The sequence below is a fragment of the Felis catus genome, chromosome A2 (genome assembly GCF_018350175.1).
Source record: "Felis catus isolate Fca126 chromosome A2, F.catus_Fca126_mat1.0, whole genome shotgun sequence".
In the NCBI taxonomy this organism is placed as follows: Eukaryota; Metazoa; Chordata; class Mammalia; order Carnivora; family Felidae; genus Felis; species Felis catus.
In genome coordinates, this window is record NC_058369.1 from 57,207,529 (window position 1) to 57,233,544 (window position 26,016).

Consider the following 26,016-nt stretch of genomic DNA (forward strand, 5'->3'; position numbering starts at 1 on the left):
CCATGTCTGCACATTAAAAAAAAATTTATTTGGAGAGAAAGCCACATGTACATGCATGCAAGCAGGGAAGAACACAGAGGGAGAGTGACAGAATCTCAAGCAGGCTCTGCAAATCCACAAACCGCGAGATCACGACCTGAGCTGAAACCAAGGGTCGGACGCTTAACTGAACGAGCCACCCAGGTGTCCCTTCATGTGTACATATTTATAGTAACACACTTTATTAACTTAAAATTTTAAAAAATGTTTATTTTTGAGAGACAGACAGACACACAATGTGGGCAAGGGACAGAGGAAAACAGAGGATCTGAAGTAGGCTCTATACTGACACCAGCGAGCCTGATGCAGGGCTCAAACTCACCAACTGTGAGATCATGACCTGAGCTGAAGGCAGACACTCAACTGACTGGAGTCTGGGTCTCCCCATGCTTTAACTTTAAATTACAACGTAACAAATTACTGTTAAAATACAATAAAGAATATCTGGGTAGTACATCTGAATCACTTTAAAGAACTCTATCTACATCAAGAGAGATCTATATAAAATGAGGAATATATTAGAATTAAAAGGCTATCTAGTTTGCATTTTTCTTAAAATGTATATAAACTCTCACTTGCAACTCAGTGACTTTAATAATAAGTCATGTCTGAATATTTATTTTCTACATGATGGACTCCTTGTTTAAAATGTTATGGTAGGGGCGCCTGGGTGGCGCAGTCGGTTAAGCGTCTGACTTCAGCCAGGTCACGATCTTGCGGTCCGTGAGTTCGAGCCCCGCGTCGGGCTCTGGGCTGATGGCTCAGAGCCTGGAGCCTGTTTCCGATTCTGTGTCTCCCTCTCTCTCTGCCCCTCCCCCGTTCATGCTCTGTCTCTCTCTGTCCCAAAAATAAATAAACGTTGAAAATGTTATGGTAAAGGGGCTCCTGGGTGGCTCTGTCGGTTAAGCATCCAACTCTTGGTTTCAGCCCAGGTCATGATCTCACAGTTTGTGAGCAAGTCCCAAAGCACTGTGTAGGACTCTGAGCTGACAGCATGGAGCCTGCTGAGGATTCTCTCTCCCTGTCCCCCTCTCCTGTTCTCTCTCACTCAAAAATGAATAAGTTAAAAAAAAAAAAGTTACAGTATGACATTCTTTTAGTCCTATGGACGGTAAACAGACTATCTGTTACTGTTTACCATTAACAATTTCAATTATTATTATTTTTTAATGTTTTTATTTATTTTTGAGACAAAGAGAGACCAAGCATGAACAGGGGAGGGGAAGAGAGAGAGGGAGACACAGAATCCGAAGTGGGCTCCAGGCCCTGAGCTGTCAGCACAGAGCCTGATGCGGGGCTTGAACCCATAGACTGTGAGATCATGACCTGAGCTGAAGTCAGATGCTTAACCGACTGAGCCACCCAGGCGCCCCATTTTTTTTTAATTATTTTTTTAATGTTTTAATTTATACCATTAACAATTTCAGATAATACTTTATATTGAAATAAGACACTTTTCTTCCCATCTCCATGATTTACTTATTTTATAACCAGAAGTTTGTTCCTTCACCTTGACCTGTTTCTCCCACTTCCCACCCTCCCTCCCCTCTGGTGGCCACCGGTTTGTTCTGTGTATTTATGAGTCTGTTTTTGTTTATTCATTTGTTTTTTTCAGATTCCACAGACAAGTGAAATATGGTATTTGTCTTTGATTTATTTCACTTAGCATAGGCCCATCCATGGTGTTGCAAATGGCAAGATCTCATTCCTCTTTTATTGCGAGTAACATTCCATCGTATGTATACGCGTCTTGTCTATTCATTCATCTGTGGATGGACACTTGGGCTGCTTCCATATGAAATAAAACACTCACTGAATATTATAATTTTACTTCAAATCTAATTTTAGTTCCAGAGAAGGCAGTACTATCTTAAAGGCTTGGACAAGGTTTTCTTTTTCTCTTACTCCAGGAAGATCACTTAACAGCAAACACTTGAGGGTTTTACTTAAGTGATGCAGAGAAATGATGCCTTTGTCTGTGATAGCCCCACACAGAATTGTTTTCATTTCCAACACACTTTGTCGTAAATTTTTAAGTTTACAAAGTCTCAACAGTGATCCTCAATATAATGACACGTGCATGACCTTATGTTTCTAGCATGCTGTTAGTGCTCCATGGGACCAAACCCGATGCTCAGGATTTAAGAGCCGGTGCATCAACTGCCTGAATCCTGTCTGTCTAGGGAGCCTGCTGAGAGGTCGTTATAGTCCTTCTGCCAACTCTCCTGGCCACGGCAGCGCAGAACGGCCCCACCGCACAGTAGCCACATGGATGCTGTCCCTTCAGGGTTGACATCCACTTTATTCAACCAGGCCCAGAAGTATCTGGAGTCACAGGACCACGGGAGTTTCTTTAAGCCACACAACTGCTGGCAAGTTTTTCCCGAAGGCATCATTTGATAGCATCAGAGAAGCGGAGGGTGTAAGGAAGAGGAGGTGTTCCCTGCACCTACAGTGGTCCAGCCTGCCCTGTCGCCTTTTTAAATTTGCAGTTCCCTGCAGTGAAGCCATTGGAATTAAAGGCTTCTTCTCATAATTGCCTGCTGATGTCTTTTGTCCTGTTATCCAGTGGGTTGTCTGTTGACTGGATACTATGATGCATTATTAACATTTTCTTCTGGTCTGTGGTTTGTTTTTGTCATTAGGGAGTCTTATTATTCAAATGTTTACTTTTTTTTTCCTTTCTTTCTTTTTAAAAATATGGAACGCTTCACGAATTTGTGTGTCATCCTTGCGCAGGGGCCATGCTAATCTTCTCTGTATCGTTCCAATTTCAGTATATGTGCTGCCGAAGCGAGCACTCAAATGTTTACTTTAATGTAGTTTTACTGTCAATCCTTTAGGATTTTCGCTTTCTCGATTTTAAACACCAAAGGTTAAAAAAAATTTTTTTTTACTTCTAAAGTTTTCATTTTGTATTTTTTTCATTCAGGTCTTGAACCCTCCCTCTTGGTTACTCCTCCTCATTTAAAGGGAAAACCACTGGCCCGTCCCATTTACTGTGTAACTCCACTTTGCTAGTCTTCTGGAAGCCACCTCTCTACTCAGTGTCCAGCTGGGGGTGGCTTGTTTGTGTGCTCTCTGTTCCCTTGATCTGTCTCTGACAATATCACAGTTTAAATTGCTATGGATTCAGAGTAAGTTACCTTTAAATTTTTCATGCATACTTGATTCCATCTAATGTTTACTACTGACTGATTTCTAGCTTCTTCCTGAACCATATAAGGAATTTAAAAAACCCACAGCAGTCACTAATCTTCCTCCACACATTAAATTACAGAGGTCCAATCCTGGTTTTCTATGATAGTTTAGAAGTTACATACTCTTATGGTCATAATTCTAACAATAAATACATGTATACAATTAAAGTTGACCTCAATTTATCTTCCTAACCTTTCCAAATGAAATCACTTTCCTTCTGTCTGAAGTACATCTTTTAGAATTTTCACTGTGGAACTTAAGGATATATGCTTTCATTCTTAGTATTTTTAGTAGAGACAGAATACTGTGGTCAAGGTTTCTTTCAGAATATATTCCACTGCCTGGTGATCTCCACGGTTACTGTTTGGAGTCAACAGCCTCATTTTTGCTCCTTTTCAAGATCATCTTTTTTCTCTGGATGCTTTCAAGTTTGTCTTTTTTTTTTTTTTTTTTTTTTTTTGGAGAGAGAGAACGACCAAGTGCATGCAGGGGAGGGGGGCAGGAGAGGGAGGGAGAGAATCCTAGCAGGCTCCATGCTCAGCATGAAGCCCAATGTGGGGCTCGATCTCACAACGGTGAGATCATGACCTGAGCCAAAATCTAGAGCCACCCAGGCGCCCCCCCCTTTTTTTTTTTTTTGTAATTTCATTATGATTCATCGAGATTTCTTTTTTATTTATCCATCTTGGAGTTCGGGCTTCCTCAATCTGTGGATTGGTGCCACATCAGTTCTAGCAAATTCTCAGCAAATATTATCTTTGATCTTTGTTTTGAGATTGATTAAAAGGAAGTCTGACCTATCTATTGAATCCTGTTTGTACCTCTCTTTCCTACCATTCTTCATTTCAGCTCTCTTCTAGCATACTGATCTGTTGCTAAAAACATTCTCGGATTTCCACCTTTTGGTTATTGTATTTTCTTTTTATAAATTCTATTAACTTACACACTTGTTTAGTTTCTTCTCTCCAGATATCTAAGATTGTCTTATTTCTCTGAAATATAAAAACCACTCTGAAAGATCAGGGAACTTTCCATTGGTTCTTGTCTTGTTTTCTTATTCGGATCATCTTATTTGCATGTTGCTAAAAGCCCGTGACAAATATGTGAGGATTCTTCAAGATCTACCTTGATGATGCCTTTGTCCAGAGATGATGACTCTCATTTACTTCTAGTCTTTCAAGATGCCTGCAACAGCATGAGGGCCAGCTTTTCCTTTCAACCTTTCAGGAACACGTTCTCTGGGGCACCTCGGTGGCTCAGTCGATTAAGTGTCTGACTTCAGCTGAAGTCATGATCTCCATCGTTCATGAGTTTGAGCCCCACACTGGGCTCTGTGCTGACAGCTCAGAGCCTGGAACCTGCTTCGGATTCTGTGTCTCCCTCTCTCTGCCCACCCTCCCCCCCCACCCCCCCGCTCGCACTCAATCAAAAATAAATATTAAAAAAAAAAAAAAGGAACACGTTCTCTTTCCCACTGTTTCCAGACTCCAGTGACCAGTGGTTCTTCAGATGGTGTTCACTCCAGTAGTGCAGCAGTATAGGGTGCAAGCTTAGTAGGGTATGTGGGCTCTATTATAATGGTCCCAAACCCAGGAGGACCTGGGGTCTGACTTCTGAATCAGCCCACATCGCCGTCAAAACCACAGCTTGGTCCTATAGCTCTGTTTCTCCTAGGTACAGGATGCAGCTTTTAGTCTGGCTGGTACACATGTGGAATCCTTGGGTGCTACTTTACTCTAGTACACTGAAGCTATTCTGTTCCCTTCTGCCTTCTATGGTCTCTGAGAACTCCTCTAACTGTTAAGTAATCAGTCTCTTCTCTTCAGAGACAGATTTTGCTTGTTGGTGTTCTGCAGTTTTGAGTTTCCCAGGTAATTTGCTCAGTTCTTACAGCTTACTGTTTTCTTCAGGTGTCTTTAACCTGCAGTTTAACTGTTCGTTTGGCTTATTTCAATGACCATCTTTTCACTTCTTGAAGTTCTATGTTTTCCATATCCTCATTTTTTATAGTGTCCTTTTTCTCTATGGTTTCTATTCCCTTTCTAAAAATCTCTAGTCATTGTGAACATCTTTTGTGGTACGTTATTTCCTCATGTGGCTATGAGCTCACCTTCTGTTCTGAGGTTGCAAGTCTTCCTATAAAATGGTCTCGACTCTGCTTGTGTCAGGAGTGGCAGGGGTTTATAGGTTTATGTCAAATTCTTTAACATTTCTGTACCATGTAGAGTATAAGCTCAGAACCCACACATGAGCATAGTGGGACTGAGCGTCTCCAACAAGAAGGCAAAGAGGCAAAAGCCCCAAGCTTTCACTTCATGCATGAGCTCTGCCACTTCACTAGATTAAGGCATTTGTTCCTGTTTTCACATCTTTCCAAGGTCCTATGTGAGTGGGAGTCTCTCTCCCTCCCTCTCTCTTTCTCTCCAAGGGGATTCCTAGTTCCAGCTCTCCCACCTTTTGTAGTCAATTCTCTTGCCCATGGTGAGTGATAAAACTCTAGTCCTGGTTATAAAGTTGCTTTTAAAGCATCATGACAGAAGCCCCTGGGCTTATCACTAGTTCTCAGTTCCATCTTCTTTCCTGTAATCTGGAAATTTCCTTTTCTCTCAAGCTTGGCCTTTAAAACTTTAGTCTGAGCCTGGGTGGCTCAGTTGGTTAAATATCCGACTTTTGATTTTAGCTCAGACCATGATCTCATGGTTCTTGAGTTTGAGCCCCACACTAGGCTTCGGGCTGTCAGCTTGGCAATCTGCTTGGGATTCTCTCCCTCACCCTCTCTGCCCCTCCCCGGCTCATATGCACATGTGAGCGCATGCGCTCTGTCAAATAAAACTCAGAACTTAAAAAAACTTTAGTTGTATTTTAAACATCTCTATGTGTATGTGTGAGGGAGGTGGGGAGGGGAAATCCATATTAACTGCATCGTGAGGGAGGTGGGGAGGGGAAATCCGTATTAACTGCATCCTGGAGGTGTGAGTCAAGGAAGTGTCAAGAGTCTTTATCCTCTGGGAGCATGTCACAGCTTGAGGTCAATGTGCATAAAAACCATCTGTAACGCCTGGATCATTCAAACGTTTCAGCAAACTTGGCGTTTGCTAGGACTACAGTGGGATAAGAACTATATTTGTCTCAAGAGGCCTGAGTCTGCCAAGGGCATCATTTAATATAGGAAGAAATAACTGCTGTGGAGGTAGGAATTTGAAAAGACAACACCTGGGCTAAAGGTTGGAGACCTGGGGATGGGCTGAGATGGGACAAAGGGGCTGGGCTGGAAGCAGACATGTGCAAGGACAGGGTTGTAAGAGCAGCACATGGTTTGGAAGAGCTGGCAAAAGACAAAAAAGCGAAGAACAGTTTGTAGCCAGAACGCAAAGGCTTTCCAAAGGCCTTATGAAAGAACCCGTATTTTATCCTAACTGTTGCAAGAGAAGGCCTTGAAAGATTAAGGTGATACATGCAAAAGCCAGGCTGGCTTAAAAGAAACTCAACTTTGGTGGCTACAGGCAGGACAGATGAAAAGAAGCCAGAAAAACAGGGAACTACATTAATAGCTACTGTAAGAACCTAGGAGAGACCCAAAGATGTTCTGGCCTAAAAAAACTATGCAAGGATATTAAAAAAGGCATGAGTTAGACATTTTGGAGACACAATAAGACAGAGGACTGTGTGTTTTCAAATTCAGCAAAAACAAAAACAAAAACAAAACCCCAAAACAGAAGTCCAATGAAATTTGAACTTTTTTGGAACGACAATGAAAAATTTCTAGTATGTCTCATGCAATATACGGTCATACTTGATGTCCTGTATTTTCTCGGCAATACCACCTGTGGAAAATTATCCATGAATATAGTAGTGGGAACTGAAGAACAGGGAGGGGAAATGCCTAGGCATGAAAAAAAGGGTTCAGAATGAATGAACTAACAAGATTTGATTGGCAAAGTTGTGACATGTGCTTACCTGCATTGTAACTAGTCTGTCATCCACCATCACCTCCTTTGTCAGAAAGTCTGCTCCTATTGTAGCTTTGTACTGATTACTGAATTTCTTGTTCACATACTGGTTCATGAGTGATGTCTTACCAACTCTGAAATTGGAGAAAAACCACAAGTATAGGTCAACTAGGAAGGGACTGAAAATTGATTCCGGTATTTGCAGCTCTGAAGAGACTTGCCTATCTTGAAAGAAAACAAAGAACTGTAATCACAACAGAGGGCAGTGCCAGCAAACTGCCCAGCATTATTCATTTGAGGTTGTATTTTCTCCTGGGATAAAAATAGAGGGTACAAATGTAGTCCAGATGTTGAAAAGCTGCTTGTAAGTTTTGGTACAAGCACCTCAGATGGTAGAGCCTAATATTATTTTTTCCTTCCAGAAAGATGTCAGCAAATACTCTCCTTCTAAAAGAAGCTACAGTAATAAGATCGTTCCAATATTCCAAAAATATCCCTTATGTCTTCGGTGTCTCTCCATTTAGAGGCTGCTATTCAGTCCAAGAAAGTAATGGCAGGAGGAAGTCATTGGCTGAGAGCAGACATATACACCAGTCAGCCACCTGCTGCTTCAAAGTCTAAAATCTGAAGGAGAAAGCACCAGTATTCCACCAAATCAGAATCTACCTCAAAGTAAGCTCTTCCAGAGATGTTGCCCCCGCCCCAGTATGAGAACTCAGCAAAGAGACAATGGATTTCTTGGTGAGGAGATTAGTTAGGGCAGGCTGAAGATGATGCAAAAGCCTTCTTCAAAGCCAACTGGATCACCGTCCTTTCTCACTAAGGAACATTCTTATCTGTATATGCAGAGCACCTGGAAGTACAGTTACGGCTTAAGGAAGTGAGTGTTCTCCAATCCAGGCCACCTGCATCTGAATTTTCAGGGGAGAGGCCAGGAGATCTGGAATCAAGTAAAGGCCTGGTGATTCTTTCTGGGCAAGTTTGGGCCTAACACCGTCTCTCTCAATCCTGACAGCACACTAGAGTCACTAAGAGTATGGGAGGGAGACAGACAGACAGACAGACAGACGGATGTGTGTATTTAAGGTACTGCCAACTCGGCCCTACCCACTGGTCTGGAAAAACACCAACTTTTAAAAGGCTCCTCAGGCAATTGAAAAAGCCAGCCAGAGTAGAAAAATCACTGCCTTTTTAAAGGGCAGGGGACTTTGGGATACAGAGGCACACCCGTGTTTATTATTATTATTTTTAAAAAGGCCCAGCTTTCAGTTGGTCTAAGGTTTCACAGGTCACCTCAAAAAAGTCTCCTTTTCTGAGCTACTGCTAGGCCCCACAGCTGCTAGGCATGGCGTCAGTGGCAACAAATCTACTTAAACAGCACTCCTTAGTCTAACCAGCTTGGAAAAAAGGGACTCCATGAAACTGCTCTTGAGTTTAAATAGCCCCCCCCCCCCCAAATCATGCCTAAGATCATGGAACGAAGGGTTATATAACAAGAGATCGTTCACATTTCTGCTGTGCCCCAAACAGCTGGAGACCTAGGGCCCTCATGCCACCGCTACTAGAGAAGGAAGTGGCAGGTGTCAGCGTGGAGGGCACGGGCTTCAAAGGAGGCTTCATCCAAACCAATGTGTCAGTTCAAATGGTGAGAGCCACTTACCCAGAATCTCCCAGGATGATAACCTTCAGCAACACTTTCTTCCTAGAGGTCATCCTTCAAACTAAAAGGAGAAAGGAAAACACACTGTGAGCGTGACAGAATTACCAAGGCAAACCACCTCCCCTGGCACAAACCTCTCAAGAGCCGCAGGAGAACTGTGTCCTGAGCCTTCCTGTTGGCCATCCTGCCCCTCAAAATGGCCTAAAAGAATGGATTCTCCCTCCTGGATCAGTCTGGATCAATGCTCCCAACTTACTCAACAGCTCGGTCCTGTTTCATTCAAGTCTCTGTTCAAACAGCACCTCATCAGAGAGGTGATCACTTTATCTAAAGTAGCACCCCCTCTCCCTATCTGCTCTCTATCCCTTTACGTGGCCTTAGTTTTTTTCAGAGAACCTACCATTACTTCACATTTGCATCTATTACATCTGTCTGTCTTCTTCCTTTTCCAATAATCTCTGCCAAGACAGATGTATTCCCTGATGCATCTCCCGTACCAAGTAGAGAATTATTATCAAATATTGGGTTAGCGTGAGAATAATACCTGACCTTGTAGCTCCTGGGATCACTGTTTTCTAGAACATCTTTTAGGCAGCCTTCCCTACCACTGACCATATAATATGTCAGATGCCTAATCTGTGTTCATCTCTATTCCAGAACTTGCCCCTGTTTACTTATCAAGACAGGGTTCCTGTCTTAATTATCCCTCGGTGTCCCAAACCTGACTCAGTGACTTCCAGGAAAGTAGGAGTCCTAAATTCTGGACCCCAATGGCAGCGACTTATCTAAGACTGCTGGAGGAACACTCCTCAGGCGCGGCTGGAATCCCCAGCAGGAGGCCCATGTTCTCCTCCAGAATCAGGAATTCAAGACTGAATGTGAGTGCCTCAAGATTGACATCTACATCTTCTGAGAACCACTACCAAGTTCTGGCCCATTATCCTCACCAGACAGTGAAACAGCTAGGGCAGCAGACTACAAGTAACAAGGCCAGGGTCAACTCTACCTCCTGCCTCCAGTGGAACTGGGGGAAATAAGTGTTTACATATAAAAAAGTAAATAAGTGTGTTCAATAAAGCCTGTTATTCTTCTACAGTTTGGGACAACAGGCAGTCAGGACTGGGTCCTAGAAAAGCTACTTTTTAGTTTCATTTTTAACCAATGAGCTTCTAGAAGGCTGAAGCCGATAGGACTGGCTACAGTGTGACTTAAGCATGCCAAAACTGTTCCCAGACTACTTAGATTTTTACTCTGGCTTTGCTACTTATTAGCTGTGTGACCTCAGGCAAATTATCGAACCATTCTGTTGGAATGGGGATACAGGGATCATAGCCATCATGTCCTAAGGATACTATGAGGCCTGAGTGACTAAAATGCTCCGGACGGTCACTAGAATATAGTAAGTAGTTAACAAATGTTGGCTGCTACCGTTTTAATGAGTGTCAAATACAGAGATGTGTAACAGAACAGACTCCAGAAGGCACTGAGAGAACCAGGAAATCACAGAGCCTAGACAAGGTAATGAAGCCACGCTCCCCCATTTCCAGGTGCTTGGCTGTCAACTGCTCTTTCAACAGGTGGCGCTGCAACAAAGACCACAAACTAAAAGGAAATTTTACAACTGACTACTGCCCCATAGGGCAGGGTTAGATAATGAATCCTATGCCCCTGAGGGTGGCGTTTTCCATGGCTTCTCAAAGAGTGCAGCAGTGGGAGCGAGACCAGAAGACAGTTTTACCAGGCATGTAAACCAGGCCCCATGACACACCCAAGGGTCATGCTGTCTCTCATCGCCCAAAGCCTCACTCCCCTGGCAGGTCTACGGAAGACACCATCTCTGCCCACCAGTATCTGTCTATAAAACTCCCATTAGTGCCAATTAGGGGGCAGTACAAGACGAGCTGAGTTTGTGCAAAACCTGTTTCCTTTAGTCTTCCATCATACCTAGTTTCCCGTGCCTCCCGCCCCCCCAGTGAGAGGTATACCCCAAATCACCTGTTACCTGTGGAGCCCCATCACCCCCTCCCTTCCTCCCCAGAGACTGCCTTGACCAAGGTTTAAGAGTATCAACCCGGGGGACAAAGCAGAAGAGACTCATAAATATGGAGAACAAACTGAGGGCTATGGGAGGGGTTATGGGGGGGGGGGTGGGCTAAATGGGTAAGGGGCACTAAGGAATCTACTCCGGAAATCATTGTTGCACTATATGCTAACTAATTTGGATGTAAATTTAAAACCATAAAAAATAAAACAAGTTATAAAAAAAAAAATCAACCCAGGTCTGGTCTACATTTTGGGGTAGAGATCAGATTGACAGTTGGACAGGTTTCAAATTTGAAGGGCAAATTAAGGAAAGGGATGAAAAAAGAGGAGAAACTTTACAAAGAAAGCCTTGAAGAATATTTAGGAAGGATTATGAGAATGTGAAAAGGGATTTCCATAACTTGGTTTAGTGAATTTCACTGATGTACCAAGAATTACTTAATGGCCTTTAAATATTATAAACAAAGGGCAACTGGGTGGCTTAGTCGGTTAAATGTCCAACTTTAGGCTTGGGTCATGGTCTCACGGTTCGTGAGTTCGAGCCCTGCGTCGGATCCTCAGTACCCTTCTCTATCTGCCTACCTCCCCACCCCGGCTCAAGCTCTCTGGCACTCTCTCCAAAATGAATAAACATTAAAAAAATAATAAAGAGGGCTTAAAAGTAAATATTATAAATACTAATTTAACAAATGATGATTTTAAATTTATTTAAAAAAACACCAAGAAATGCACTTCACCTTGCTGTTCCCACATGACAGATTTCATGTTTGTTTCCTTTGTGTTTCTGCTCACACAGGCTGCAGGCAAGCCCACCTGTGTAGCTACCTTATTAGGCTGACTCTCTCGAGCAGCAGAGCCCTGAGGGTTTTCTTCAGTCACGGTGATCCCAGAAAACACCTGAACACACAGTACTAAAGTCTCCTAAGTGCCCACTAGAGCAGGTGCACATCCCCAGCACACAATCTGTATTTTGTTCCTCCTGTATTATTCTTTATCCTGTTGCTAGTACTTGCTTCTGTTATAGTCTTCACGTCTAATATTCCTTTGAGTGAATTAAGTGTTTAAACAGCCATTCCTGCCTTTTACATATTATACCAAAAATCTGGGGAAAGTAATGCTATAAAGAACATCTTTGAACTTCAGTTTGTGGGATCATTTCTTTGGGACACAGCAATCTTCTTAGACTCACAAGACTATCACAGGCCATACTTGGCACTTGTCTACTGAGGACTGGGACAGGAACACAGCTTGCTAGCTGTTCATGCAACAATCCACAAAGCAGCTCTCAGGTACAGGGAGACAGTGTAGGTTCAACCCGACTTAAAACCTTCACTGCTGAGGGGAGCCAATCATCTCTTTGAATAGCTTCTTTGGCTCCATGTGAGGGACACATCCAGCACAAGAGCCACTGTGCTCTGTGAAGCCCAAGCATGGGGGCCCATCAGTATGACGCACAGCCTCTCCCTGTCCGGATGCAATTACCAACCAGGAGACATTTAACCATAAGCCACAGTGCCCAGCAACAGAAGCAACAATCTGCCTTTATCAGGTTCCCAGGAAACAAAATTAACCAAAGGTCAAATTCCCACACAGGAAAAAAGGTTTTCTTAAATTTAATTTATAGATAATGTTTAGGAATGGGGTTACTGAGTCAAAAGTATAAACATCTTCATGACTTTCACTAACTCACTTTCCTGAAGGATTTTTCACATTTATACACTGCAACTGTTGCAATGGTTAACAGCAGTAGGCCTTAATTTTTTTTTATTATTTTTTAATTAAATTTTTAAAGTTTAGTTACTTTGAGAGAGAAAGCAAATGGGGTAGGGTCAGAGAGAGAGGGAGGAGAGAGAGAATCCCAAGCAGGCTCTGCACTGTCAGCACAGAGCCCAATGCAGGGCTCAAACTCGTGAACTGTGAGATCATGACCTGAACTGAAATAAAAAGCTGGACACTTAACTGACTGAGCCACCGAGGTGCCCCAACAGCAGCACAGGACTTAAATAAGAAAATGACAATCTCGGGGCACCTGGGTGGCTCAGTCAGTTAAGTGTCTGACTCTCAGTTTTGGCTCAGGTCAGGATCTCAGGGTTTGAGGGTTCAAGCCCTGCATCCAGCTCTGCACTGACAGTACAGAGCTTGCTTGGGATTCTCTCTCTCTTGCTCTCTCAAAATTAAAAAAAAAAACTTAAAATGACAATCTTATTGAAACAAAGGGAATCTGAATAAATGAAGAGATATTCCCAACAGAAATCCTTAATACAGAGACAAAAATTCTCCCCTGCTGAAACAATACTAAGGGTTGTTTTGGAACTTGATAATCTAACTTTATTCATAAAAATAAGTGCACAGGAGTCCCTCCCATTCCTCCACCCAAAAGAATATTGATAGAGGACTTGCCTTAACAGTCTTGGAAAGTATGTTATACAGTATTAAAAGTATGGGTCTGGAATAGGACTAAACAGAAAAAGAGCCCAGAAATGAACAACTCAGACAAATATAGCATTATAAAATTCAGTAGCAAAAGGATGAAAAAAATTCACTAAGTGAAGGCAGCCAGAAAAATTCTGATGAGAATTAAGATCCCTATACTTCATGTTCCAAAACAGATTCCCAAAGGAGTAAAAATTTAAATGTAAAAATGAAGTTGAAAGGAATACACACAATATTAGCAGGTTTTTCCTGGGTGACAGAATTACAAATAGCTTTGTTTTCTTTATGCTATATTATTGTGACCTGTGGAGGGGGGAAAATTTTAAAAAAAGATTTTAAATTTATTTTAATGTTTATTATTTTTGAGAGGGAAAGAGACAGAATGCAAGTGGGGGAGGTTCAGACAAAGAGAAGGAGACGTAGAAACTGAAGCAGGCTCCAGGCTCTGAGCTGTCAGCACAGAGCCCCACGCAGGGCTTGAACCCATGAGCTGTGAGATCATGATGTGAGCCAAAGTCGGACTCTTAACTGGCTGAGCCACCCAGGCACCCCTAAACATTTATTTATTTATTTGTTTGTTTATTTATGTATTTATTTAGAGAATGCACACAGGCAAGTGGAGGAGGGGGCGGAAAGAGGGAGAGAGGGAGAGAGGGAGTGAGGGAGAGAGGGAGGAAGGAAGAGGGAGAGAGGGAGGGAGGAAGGAAGAGAGAGGGAGGGAGGGAGGAAGAGGGAGGAAGAGGGAGGAAGAGGGAGAGAGGGAGAGAGGGAGAGGGGGAGAGAGAGAGGGAGACAGAATTCCAAGCAGCTCTGTGTTGACGTGGGGCTCAAACTCACAGACTGTGAGATCATGACCTGAGCCAGGATCAAGAGTCGATGCTCAACTGACTGAGCCACCCAGGCACCCCAATAGGCACTTTTTTTTCTGAGCAAACACTAACAGTATTCCATATGCTGAATCAATTCTTTCCCTCAAGGATAATTTTTCTTGTATAATAAATCAATAGCTAGAATTTTCCTCTATTAGCCTGAAGTTATCACTTTCTTCATCTCTGAAGCAGAGAAACCAACTGCCCAACAACAAAGAAAGCCCAAGTAAGTAGAAAAGGTCAGGAAAATACTGTTCAAGGGGCTGGACTGGGCGCCTGGGTGGCTCTGGCATTAAGCATCTGACTTCGGCTCAGGCTACGATCTCACAGTTCGTGGGTTCAAGTCCCATACAGAGTGACCTTGTGCCCTGCTTTGGGTGAGCTCAAGCCCCACTTCAGGTGGGCCCCACTTCTCTCTCTGCGCCCCTCCTGGGATTCTCTCTCTCTCTGCCCCTTGCTCACTTGCTCCCTTTTGCTTTCTCAAAAAAAAAAAAAAAAAAAAAAAAAAAAAAAAAAAAAAAAAGCCGATAGGGGGGTGGGGGTGTCTGGGCTGGGCAGGGTCAGCGAGGGCCTGTCAGGGTCAGTCAGAAAAGGCCTGACCGAGAATGGTCAGCTGGAGGGCAGTGAAAACAAAGAACTGATATGAAAAAAACTGGACCAAAAGGAAAGGGGCAAAAGTTGGGGGTCAGCAGGCCACTGCAAAGTCTGGCCAGTGCAATTTTGCGTGGTGATCACAAACTCACAATGACTGCAGTCAAGTGGAGGTGAGGCTCTAAGGAAGTACAGTATTAAGAAGTTGAAAGCAGGGCACTTGGGTGGCTCAGTCGATTAAGCCTCCAACTTCGGGTCAGGTCATGATCTCACTGTCCTGTCCGTGAGTTTGAGCCCCACGTCGGGTTCTGTGCTGTCAGCTCAGAGCCTGGAGCCTGCTTCGGATTCTCTTCTCCCTCTCTCTCTGCCCCTCCCCTCCTCATGCTCTCTCTCTCTCTCTCAAAAATATCTTAAGATTAAAAAAAAAAAGTTGAAAGCAAAGCATCTGCAAAGCCATTAAGACAACAGTGTAAAATGCAGGGAATGAAGTGGACGAGGTGTTGTATCATGTCCAAGGACACACAGCAATTGAGTGACAGAGCTAGAATTATCAGGCATGTCAGTGCAGGCCCCAACAATCAACCATCATGCCACTCTGTGATACCAGCTCTCACAGCAAAGAGGATCTGTTTCACCAGGGTGGGGAATCAGTCCTCAGTTAGGCATTGTGAAAAGTTCCCTCTGGCAACTGAGGCACACACACAGGGTTTGGAAACCACTGACTTGAGGTCATAACTGCCGTTGTGATTTGCATGTGTGTCTGATGCAATGACAGCACTAAATATGTGAACAAATGCTAAAGGTGCAACAAGGATGGGACAGAGAAATCAGCTGATAGTTTTATTTGCTTGGTGCTGCCAAGTTGCCTACCTGTAACACGTAGGTCCTAATCATACAGTTGACTTTTCTGCTACCCTGTCTCTCCCTGTCCCCCAAATAAAGTACTGAATTGCAGAAAATTCAGAAAGGTACACAAAAGAATGAAGCAAAGACAAAAAGGCACCCACAATTTCATCTAGAAACGATCACTATTAGCATCAGAGTATAGGTCTTTCTAGTGTTCCTTCAGATGGTTGAGATTATGCTGTATGTAACTTTTCATCCTGGTTTTTTTGTATATTAAATATCCTCCCATGTTATTAACATTAAGGTTGCATGATTTATTTCAGCATATGGATAGTCCCGCTCATTCCCTTGTTATTAAGCATGCAGTTATTTTTAATTATGAGATGAACCTATGTGTATGATCTGTCAGCATAACCTGAGCAGACACACAAATGTGTTATCACTAAACAAAATAGTATGAAAAATTTAAAGGCCCTTGAAACATACTGACGAATTATTTTCCAGAACAGCTTTATTAACACCCACACCAGCAATGAACTAGTATTTCCATTTCACCATACCCCAGCTATCATTAGCACAAATCATTGTTAGTCATATAGCTAGAAAAGAGGGTCAACTGGTTCCACCTGCATTTCTTTAGATTAGCAGAGGTCAAACATTTCAACCAGGTATCTCTCAGCTGTCTTTGACGGTCTCTGCCTGTTTTACCTACCATAATGTGATTTATTGCATACATGGTTTAAATATAGTACTGAAAGGGAAGCATCATGGGGACACAGATTCCAGAAGTTGTAGGCTTCTGAGCGGATTCAAAAGTACCATTCTAAACTTTAACCAGCATGGAACAGCTCCATCCCATTTTCTTCCAAGACTCCATGCTCTGTACCTGACCATTAAAGACCCAGCAGCATACCCTGTCCTCAAAACCAACAAATAGAAGGGTCAGAATGAAATAAGCAAGCAACATGTGCTGGTAAAATTTTGGAGAAGGTCACAGGGGAGACACCAGGAAGGCATTTGCAGTCGTATACTATTATTGTGCTGGTTATCAACCTGAACAGTAATGTCTACTGTAGGTAGGCTCTTTTTAACTTTCCAAAGTCAAGAATCAGATTAGGGCCTAAACAGTTGAAGAGCACAGAATAAAAGACCCCTTCCTGAATGCACTCTGTAACCAGGCACTACATTATAGACTTCACTAAGGTCATGCAGTTAATACAGCAAGCCTATAAGGTCTTATTCTCATTTAACACATGAGGAAACAGAAGCTCGTAGGTGGTCACTGGATTTGTAAAAATATTCAGATGTGAGACTGGAGCCCACGACCAATTACAAAGACCTCGTTCATCTCAGCCACTACACTGGGTTGCCCACCAAGATCAAAAAGGCATTTCATGCTTCCAAATAACTCGGAGGGTGAGATGGAGTGTATAGCCAAAACAAGACCAGCACGAGCCAGTAACATGTTGAGAAATTGGGCGCATGGTACTGCTCATGCTATTTTTGTACATATTTGAGATTTTCCATAAAAAATTGTAAATACAATTCATACTTTTAACAAATTAGGAATATCTGGAGGAAAAAATCAAGAATGTGTAAATTTATTTTCATTAATAAAAATACTGTGGCAAGTTTTTATGGCAAATGTGTCCCAGATTCAGGCTTGATAAATCATCATCTGTGATGATCAGCTTTTGGTCTGAGGGCAAGCCGACTGTTAGTTTTGTCACCATAGAAATCTTAGGTTGGAAACACGGCACATACCTTCTAAAAAGGAAGCCTATATCGTTCAGAGCCTGGAGCCTGCTTGGGATTCTGTGTCTCCCTCTCTCTCTGCCCCTCCCCCACTCACACACGTGCGTGCGCGCGCTCTCTCTCTCTCAAAAAAAGGAAGACTATATAAAAAATTATGTTATGACTTTGATAAGAAGTAACTTAAAAAAATTTGTTTTAATGTTTATTTTTGAGAGACAGAGCATGAGTGGGGGAGGGGCAGAGAGAGGAAGACACAGTATCCATTTTTTTTCCTTCTTTTTTTTTTTTCAACGTTTATTTATTTTTGGGACAGAGAGAGACAGAGCATGAACGGGGGAGGGGCAGAGAGAGAGGGAGACACAGAATCGGAAACAGGCTCCAGGCTCTGAGCCATCAGCCCAGGGCCTGACGCGGGGCTCGAACTCACGGACCGCGAGATCGTGACCTGGCTGAAGTCGGACGCTTAACCGACTGCGCCACCCAGGAGCCCTTGAGGAAGACACAGTATCCAAAGCAGGCTCTGGGCTCTGAGCTGTCAGCACAGAGCCAGATGTGGGGCCGGAACCCACCAAGCACGAGATCATGACCTGAGCTGAAGTCAGAAGCTCAAATGACTGAGCCACCCAGGTGCCCAGTAGCTTTTTATTTTGAGTAGGCTCCACACCCAACATGACCCTGAGATCAAGAGTCACATGTTCTACCAACCAAGCCAGCCAGGTGCCCCCAAAGTAACTTGTTTTAAGATCAGTTTGAGAAAGAAAGGGAGAAGGATAATAGGAATTTGGATTCCTACAACAGAGCAGCTTAAGAGCGAAAGTGAACGGGTGCCTGGGTGGCTCAGTCAGTTAAGAGTTTGACTCCAGTGCAGGTCATAATCTCACAGTTTGTGGGTTTGAGCTCCTCATTGGGCTCTGCCCTAACTGTGCAGAGCCTGTCTGGGATTCTCTCTCTCTGCCCCTACCCTTCTTGTGTGCTCTCTCTCAAAAATACATAAATAAGCTTTAAAAAAAAAAAAAAAAGTGAAAAGTTAGAAAAAGAGCAGATTTTTAAAAAATAATCTCTATCCCCAACATGGGGCTCAAACTATGATCCCGAGATCAAGAGCTGCAAGCTCTACCGACTGAGGCAGCCAGGCCCCCAAAGAATAGAATTTTCAACAGATAATATCACCTAGCCAATTCCAATTGCTGAAAGACACTGCATAAGGGTTCTACAGTAGCGAGACAGCCATGCAATGTCATAAAGGTAAATAAAAACAATTCTCACCAGCACTCCAAGCCAGAAGGTGGAAGAAAGAAGTTATGCTGGTTTGCAGAAGGTAGGTTTGTTAGATGGGCATAGGAAATACAGTGAAGGAAGTGAAGGAAGACTAGCTACACAGAGGCCTAAGATCAAACATTACCAAGTGCTTCTCCTGAAAACTCATTGTGTGCTTGTCTCTAGACTAAGCATCTTATCTGGGTAAACATGAAGAGTAAGATAACTGAGTGTTCCTTACAGGACAGTTTAAGGGTGTTCAGTGTCCTTTGGGGAGGAGAGTTGAAGTGTGGCTACTCTAACAATCCAAGGATTAGCAAATCAGAGAAATCCTCTACTAAAAGAAAGAGGAAAAAGGAGAGGGACATAACAGATTGCCTGAGTTAAACATAAAAATGGTTTCAAAATTCTAGGCCCAGAGGAAAGGCAAGAGAAATAACATCACCAAATGAGGTTGTGAGAGCTACTGAATTAAAATTGAAGCCACAATTTCAAACAGTAGCAAAAATGTCCCTCCAATAAGCAAACAAGAAAGATGGAAACTGGAGTTGTTTGGAAACCCCACAATCAGATGGTACAAGAACCGGGTGCAGGTACAGGAAAGCAAAGGAGAGAAAAAAGTAGGTCACAGTCATACACTTCCAGGAGGGGATGTAAGGCATGAGAGAGGAAAAGGCCCATTCTGGGCAAGGGGCAGGACTGGCAGGGTGCCAGTCTGGCAAGGAGGAGGGAAGGGGATGAGTGGAGGGCTTTGACAAAAGCCCTTTCTGTGGAATCATGAAGTCACTTTGGGGGAGCTCAGGATAGTGCTGGTGTTCCAGAAACTGAGACAACAGGATTAGGCTGGAAAGCAGAATTTAGCAACCAGGTCAGAAGAATCACTATCTCTGGATGCACAACAGGCATTTAGGCAAGCAAGCCACTCTTAGGTTTAACGAACCTTTGTCTTGTTTTTATTGAATAAAGTCACTTGCCTGGCCTAGAGCACCTTCCCTGCCATTCAACTGGCCAATCTCTTAATGCCCTTCTTTCAACACAACTGTATTTCACAATAACTGTAAAACCTTAAATCTAGGTTCTCTGTGCCCAGGGCACCAGAGTTTGTAGGTAGTTTTTCCCTTTTGGGTCAAATGCTGCCTTCAGCAAGAAGCCTCCTTTAGCCTTCCCAAGGCCCAAGACAGACTCAAGTCTTCCTTCTGCCAGTTTCCATTATATCCACCCAATAAATGAAGAGATATTATGGGTAGGACTAAGCTATGACCAACCTAGAGTGGAATCTGCCCCAAGAGGGAGCCTACGCCTGGGACATAAATGTATGGGCAGTGGGCAGAGGCTGTGTAGTTTCTTGCCCTGCTGAAGTAGTTTGTATCCTGGAAAGTTCAAGAGCCACTGCTTTAACAGAGTCAAGGATCTGATGAGGAACGTGTATTTTGAAATTCATATATCAACTACTTTCATGTTACAGCTTACAGGGATTTCCAAGTCTAGGAAAAATATGAGCTCAGTTGAGTTTTATCATATTCCCCTTTCCTCCTATGAGAGGGCCTGGAGTAACCCTGCAGTCAAATCTTTTTTTTTTTTTTTTTTTTAAGTAAACTCTACCCCCAACGTGGGGCTCGCGTTCACCACCCCAAGACTGCTCTCCCAACTGAGCCAGACAGGTGCCCCTGTATGTATGTGTATATGTGTGTGTGTGTGTGTGTGTGTGTGTGTGTGTGTGTGTATTTTTTTTTTTTTAAGATACACTGTATTCAGTTGTATCTCAAATTTCACTGCTGAGGGAATACTTGTTTGTGCTAGGATTTTAGGACTTCAGTCTAGATGTCTGTGCTAAAATGGGAATGTCAGCATTCACCGGGCACACAAGGGCAGTACAAAGAATAATAGATGGCTGGCCTTGCCTTCTAGAGGTTTGCTGTCTGGTAGGCAAGAAGACATCATCATTACACGGGGCATATACACACAGTACTTTAAGAGTGCTGTATGGCAAGGGAGGGGCGCCTGGGTGGCGCAGTCGGTTAAGCGTCCGACTTCAGCCAGGTCACGATCTCGCGGTCCGTGAGTTCGAGCCCCGCGTCAGGCTCTGGGCTGATGGCTCGGAGCCTGGAGCCTGTTTCCGATTCTGTGTCTCCCTCTCTCTCTGCCCCTCCCCCGTTCATGCTCTGTCTCTCTCTGTCCCAAAAATAAATAAATGTTGAAAAAAAAAATTAAAAAAAAAAAAAAAGAGTGCTGTATGGCAAGGGAGAGAACTGTATCAGCAGGAATACTGGAACATTTCAAAAGCAAGACTGAACAGCTGTACCCACAATGCCTAAGGAGTGTTCAACGTGTCAAAACTAATTGGTCAGGATGTTTTACTTGTTTTCCATTCCTTACTAGCCTCAGAGAAGTTCCCAGGAAGCTCAGTGGGAGATGTTAAAAGGCTGAAATGAGAAGATCAAGACTGTGAGGGGTCAGGTCTGAGGAGCAGCTAGACATCAGAGGGATCAAAAAGAACTGTCTGGGGCCAAGACAGCTGGGATGCGCACAGGGCCCAAGGGGACGAATCCATCATGGCTGGAGCTGGCACAAAAAAGCTAAAGCCTCTCTCGCCATGGGCACTCTAGACGACCAAACCTTACACTATTTCTCTAGAACAGGCATCATTTCCATCCCAACAGGCCTCGTGTCTCAAGTGCACTTGGCGCTCCTTCCCCAGGGTCCCACCCCCATCATGTACCCAGGAGCCTGCTCATCTGAGAAGGGGCAATGTCGAGGCGGTCTTGATGGCCTGTCTTCCGGGACACCACTCCGCAAGCCCCAGGGCATCTGGGTCCCATGCCCTTTTTATCATACGGAATCGTGACTTACCTGAGTGTCTGTCTGTCACCTAACTGGGGGCGGAGGAAGAGGAAAGCTCTCCTTGAAGGCAGTCTCTCCTCCATCCCTGGATCCCCAATTCCAACAGTGTGCATGGCCCACGAGGGCTTGGCAAACAATGACTGCTTGGACAGTGCACGTGTCCTATGCAGTAGTTACTACATGCCCCACACAGTAGTTACTAACCACAGGTGGCTACTTAAATGAAATTAAGTGAAGTCAAATAAGTTCCTCAGCCACACTAGCCACACTCTAAGTGCTTAATAGCCAGCTGTGGCTAGCACCTACCATACTGGACAGTGCGGATATAGAGCATTTCCATTATCACAGGAAGTTTTATAGTACAGTGCTGGTCTAAACAATTCTGGAGCATTTCACCAGGATTAGTACAAGTCCTCAAACTTCTCAAATCTCAATTTATGGCCATTCCTTGTTTCATTATTGATAACCTTCCACCTTTCATTCTTGACAACACAATAAAAATACTGGCTCTTCAATAGCAAACTTTCTGTCTGAATTTTTCATAAGATTACTACAGCAGGATAATGCTGCATCACATCTGATACATGCAACATGGATTCATGAATCTCAGAATAATGACGTTGAGTGAAAAGGCAGACACCTCTCCCCGAAAAGTACCTCCACAGAATGCACATCTACGTAAAGCACACACACAATTCCATTGAAATGAAATACCAGAAAATGCAAACTAGAAAGCAAGCCAGTGGTTGTCTGGGGATGGGTAAAGGAAGGGGAAGTAGGCAGGAGGGAGGATTTACAAAGGAGCCTTAGGAGACTTTTCGGGGTAATGCATTCATTCATTGTCTTGATTGTGGCGATAGTTTCACAGATGTCAAACTGTGTTGTGTCAAACTCAACGTGTATAGTGTAAACAGGTATGGCATTTTCTCTACGGCAATTATACCTCAATTAAGGTGTTCTAAAAGAAGAGACGGTAACAGGGGCATCTGGGTGGCTCAGTTGGTTAAGCATCCAACTCTTGACTTTGATTCTGGTCATGATCTCAAGGTTCATAAGTCTGTGCATTGACAGGGTGGAGCCTGCTTGGGATTCTCTCTCTCCCTCGTTCATAAACTTAAGAAAAGAGAGAGAAAGTAATCAGAGGCTGTCTGCAGATATTTGAGGGGATGACATGGAAGAAGTGGTGACCTTGCGATGCTTCAGTTCCCACCTCATCGAGGACATCAAATCCAGATTCCAGTTTAGGTTATCTGCTGCACACACACTTGTCATGTGTTCTGTCAGCATCTAAAGTCACATTACATACAGAAATCCACCCACCCAAATCTGTCCTTCTCAAGAGGAACATTCTCTCCTGTGCTCAGACTCAACACTATTTCCTATGTTCCTTTACTCTAAGCATTACATCTGATCTAGTCCCACCCATAACTAATCCTCCCCAAACCTCTCCTTTCCATTGGAACAACCTCACTTTGAATCCTCGCTACTTCCTGCACTTTATTTCCTTAGCCCCAGAGTCCCCCTGCTCTATTTAGTCTGCTTTGCTACATAATGTTATACATAATGTACATACACAATGTTAGCTACCAAAGGCAGAGCTCCTTGGACTAACTCTTACAGCCTTCCCAGGAATAGGCCCCCGCTCCCTTTTGGTCTATTTGCTGACCACATCCAAATTCCCCTTCCACTGTAACCTGCCTCTCCACACTCTCCCAGCCCCGGATCCTACAAGGAGTATCCCTCTTGTACTATGAGCCAAACCCAGCAACTCCTGATTAGCCTAGAGGTAAACAACTGACGGAAGCTGTCAATCCACACGGTAGGTGCTGAACCACTGACATTCTCAATGGAATCTCAATGCCAGCATGCAGCTTGGTTAAGCAGTGCCACATACTAGGCACAAAGGATGCAGAACACGCAAGTCAGACCCGGGTGTCAGTAGAGAGAACAGAAGAACACACTTCATATCCACTAGGATGACTACAATCAAAAGGACAGACAGTAACAAGTGCTGATGAGCATGTGGAGAAACCGGAAGTCCCACACAGTCCGGGCTGGTGGGAAGGTAAAACTGTGCAGCTGCTCTGCAAAAGGCTGGCAGTCCCCCAGAAAGTTAAACATAGGGGCGCTGGTGGGGGGCCTCAGTCGGTTAAGCATCTGACTTTGGCTCAGGTCACGATCTCATGGTGTGAGGGTTCGAGCCCCTCATTGGGCTCTCTGTTGGCACAGAGCCCACTTCAGATCCTCTGTACCCCTCTCTCACTGCCCCTCTGCGCATGCTCTCTCAAAAATAAAAAAAGAAACTTAAAAAAAAGAAAGTTAAACAGTCACCTTATGACCCAGCAATTCCAGTCCTAGATATGAACCTAAGAGAAATGAAACATGTTCACACAAAAACTTGCACACAAATATTCATAGCATCGTTATTCACGATAGCCAAAAAAGAGGAAACCACCCAAATGGTACCAACTGATGTAAAGAGCACAAACTCCCAGTAAGAAAAATAATTTGGGCCCTTAGAAAAACTAAAAAAGTCAACAAGGGAGGAGAGATGAGCAACCACAAGATGTTCCACAGAGATGACAACCTTCCCACTCGTGCTAAGCTGGGCTGAAAAAGACTTCCCTGAGATTCTCCCCAGTATCCTTGTGGTAATTCCTCCCAGCCAGTCCACGTGAGTGATGAGCAGGACAGAGACAGCCTTGACTGCATACGCTATTCCCATGCCTTGAAAGAAACAGCTCTTAGCCACAACTTTCTCATTTTGCCAAATTCAATCCCTTTCCAGTGCCCGAGACGTTTCTACTTCTGACTCTGCCAGTTGACACTGCTCTTAACTGGAAAGGCCTTCTTGCTCCTTCTCACCATCCTTGGGTAACACAAATAACGCCTCCAAAACTGAACAAATTTCTGTCTTCAGTTGGCCTCTCTACTCACACATGCAGAAAATTATCACTAACATTGATGTGCTCTACTGATAGACACGCTTGGAGCCTGGATCCTGCTTCAGATTCTGTGTCTCTGGCTCTCTCTGCCCCTCCCCTGCTCGTGCTCTGTGTGTGTCTCTCTCTCTCTCTCTCTCAAAAATAAACATTAAAAAAATCCTTCTTTTTAAATTTTTTTTAATCTTTATTTATTTTTTTGAGAGACAGAGCACAAGTGGGGGAGGGGCAGAGAGGGAGAAGGAGACAGAATCTGAAGCAGGCTCCAGGCTCTGAGCTGTCAGCACAGAGCTCCATGCGGGGCTCGAACCCACAAACCGTGAGATCATGACCTGAGCTGAAGTTGGACGCTTAATCAACTGAGCCACCCAGGCGTCCCCAAAAAATCTTTTTTAAGTAAAGAAAACAATTAAGTTTCGAAATGACAAACAGTAACTACCAGTTGCTCAATAAAAAGCAGGCTACACCAAAAAACACTGGTAACCACTGTTAAACACTGGTAAACACTGTCACGGGCAACAGGAGGTAGGTCATTCATCATGGCAGCAAGACTGGACTAAATGTACCATGTGATTCCTTTCTGGCTTCATGATTTTATAATCAGCTACCAAGAGCATCATAAAGTGTAAATTCTGATGAACAAAATTATTTCAAGAAACGATTATTTCATATAATTCCTCATTCTGAAGATACGTAATTAGAGGAAAGCAATGTACCCTGCCTTTTTAATAGGAATTGTACCAGCTGACAAGCAGGAAAAAATTTTGAACAGATGAATGCCAGAAGGAATGATTGAAATCGAAAAAAAAAAAAAAATTCTGCAACCCTGAATGAAAAGGAAAGATTCAGGTCAAGATCATCGATGATGCTAATACCATAGATGAAAGGTGGGTGGGGAATTAAAGATCCACAAGGCACTGAAACAGCATTTCACAGATCACTTCCTAATCACAGAGGCTGGGAAGGAAGAGCAGTACAGAACTGTGACTACCCTAATACAGCGATTAAACTTATTCCCACCAACAGTGGGATAATCAGACATTATGAAATGTTCTTGTCAAAAACACATAACCTAAATTTACCCAAGCTTTTAGTTGTAATTTCCAGGACACAAGAAATACCAGGGCTAGAGGAACACATTGACTATCAAAGGATGCAACCTGCCAAACCCAGAATGTGGAACATTCTGTTAAGACAATTGGCTTGATCTTTTCAAAGTTAATGACATAAAAGCAGGGAGGGGAAGGGATCACAGTCTAGATGAAAAGACATGAGCATTTAGGGGTGAAATGTCATGATAATATCTACTTTATTTTGTATTAGGTCAACCAAAAGAACAGATAGAGCAAACAGACTGGACCCTGCAATAACACAGGTCTCAACTGTGTGGCTCCACTTATATGTGTACTTTTTACAGGACAGCACTGTAACTATATTTTCTCTTACTATTTTCTTAACATTTTTTCTCTAGCTTACTTTATTGTAAGAATACTGTATATAATACATGTAACATACAAGTGTTTATGGGTGTGGCTTCTGGTCAACAGTAGTCTATTAATAGTTAAGTTTCTGGGGAGTCAGAAGTTATA

The 26,016-nt window shown here is 43.4% G+C and overlaps 1 protein-coding gene, 1 non-coding gene and 1 pseudogene across 2 annotated transcripts in view; all 3 read right to left on the reverse strand.

The window, feature by feature from the left end:
- Positions 1–26,016, reverse strand: part of RAB7A (RAB7A, member RAS oncogene family) — a 71,252-nt gene that overhangs the window by 11,341 nt on the left and 33,895 nt on the right. Inside the window, exons 2-3 of the mRNA XM_011280239.4 lie at positions 8,851–8,911; positions 7,198–7,324 (exon numbers count right to left, since the gene is read on the reverse strand). Coding sequence (XP_011278541.1) covers positions 7,198–7,324; positions 8,851–8,903 — 180 coding nt within the window. The 5' untranslated portion in view covers positions 8,904–8,911. The remainder of the gene's footprint in view (positions 1–7,197; positions 7,325–8,850; positions 8,912–26,016) is intronic.
- LOC102901340 lies at positions 1,622–3,714 on the reverse strand (annotated as a pseudogene).
- On the reverse strand, positions 2,734–2,840 carry LOC111559687. Its single transcript, XR_002740795.1, has one exon. It is a non-coding gene; the product is annotated as a U6 spliceosomal RNA (small nuclear RNA).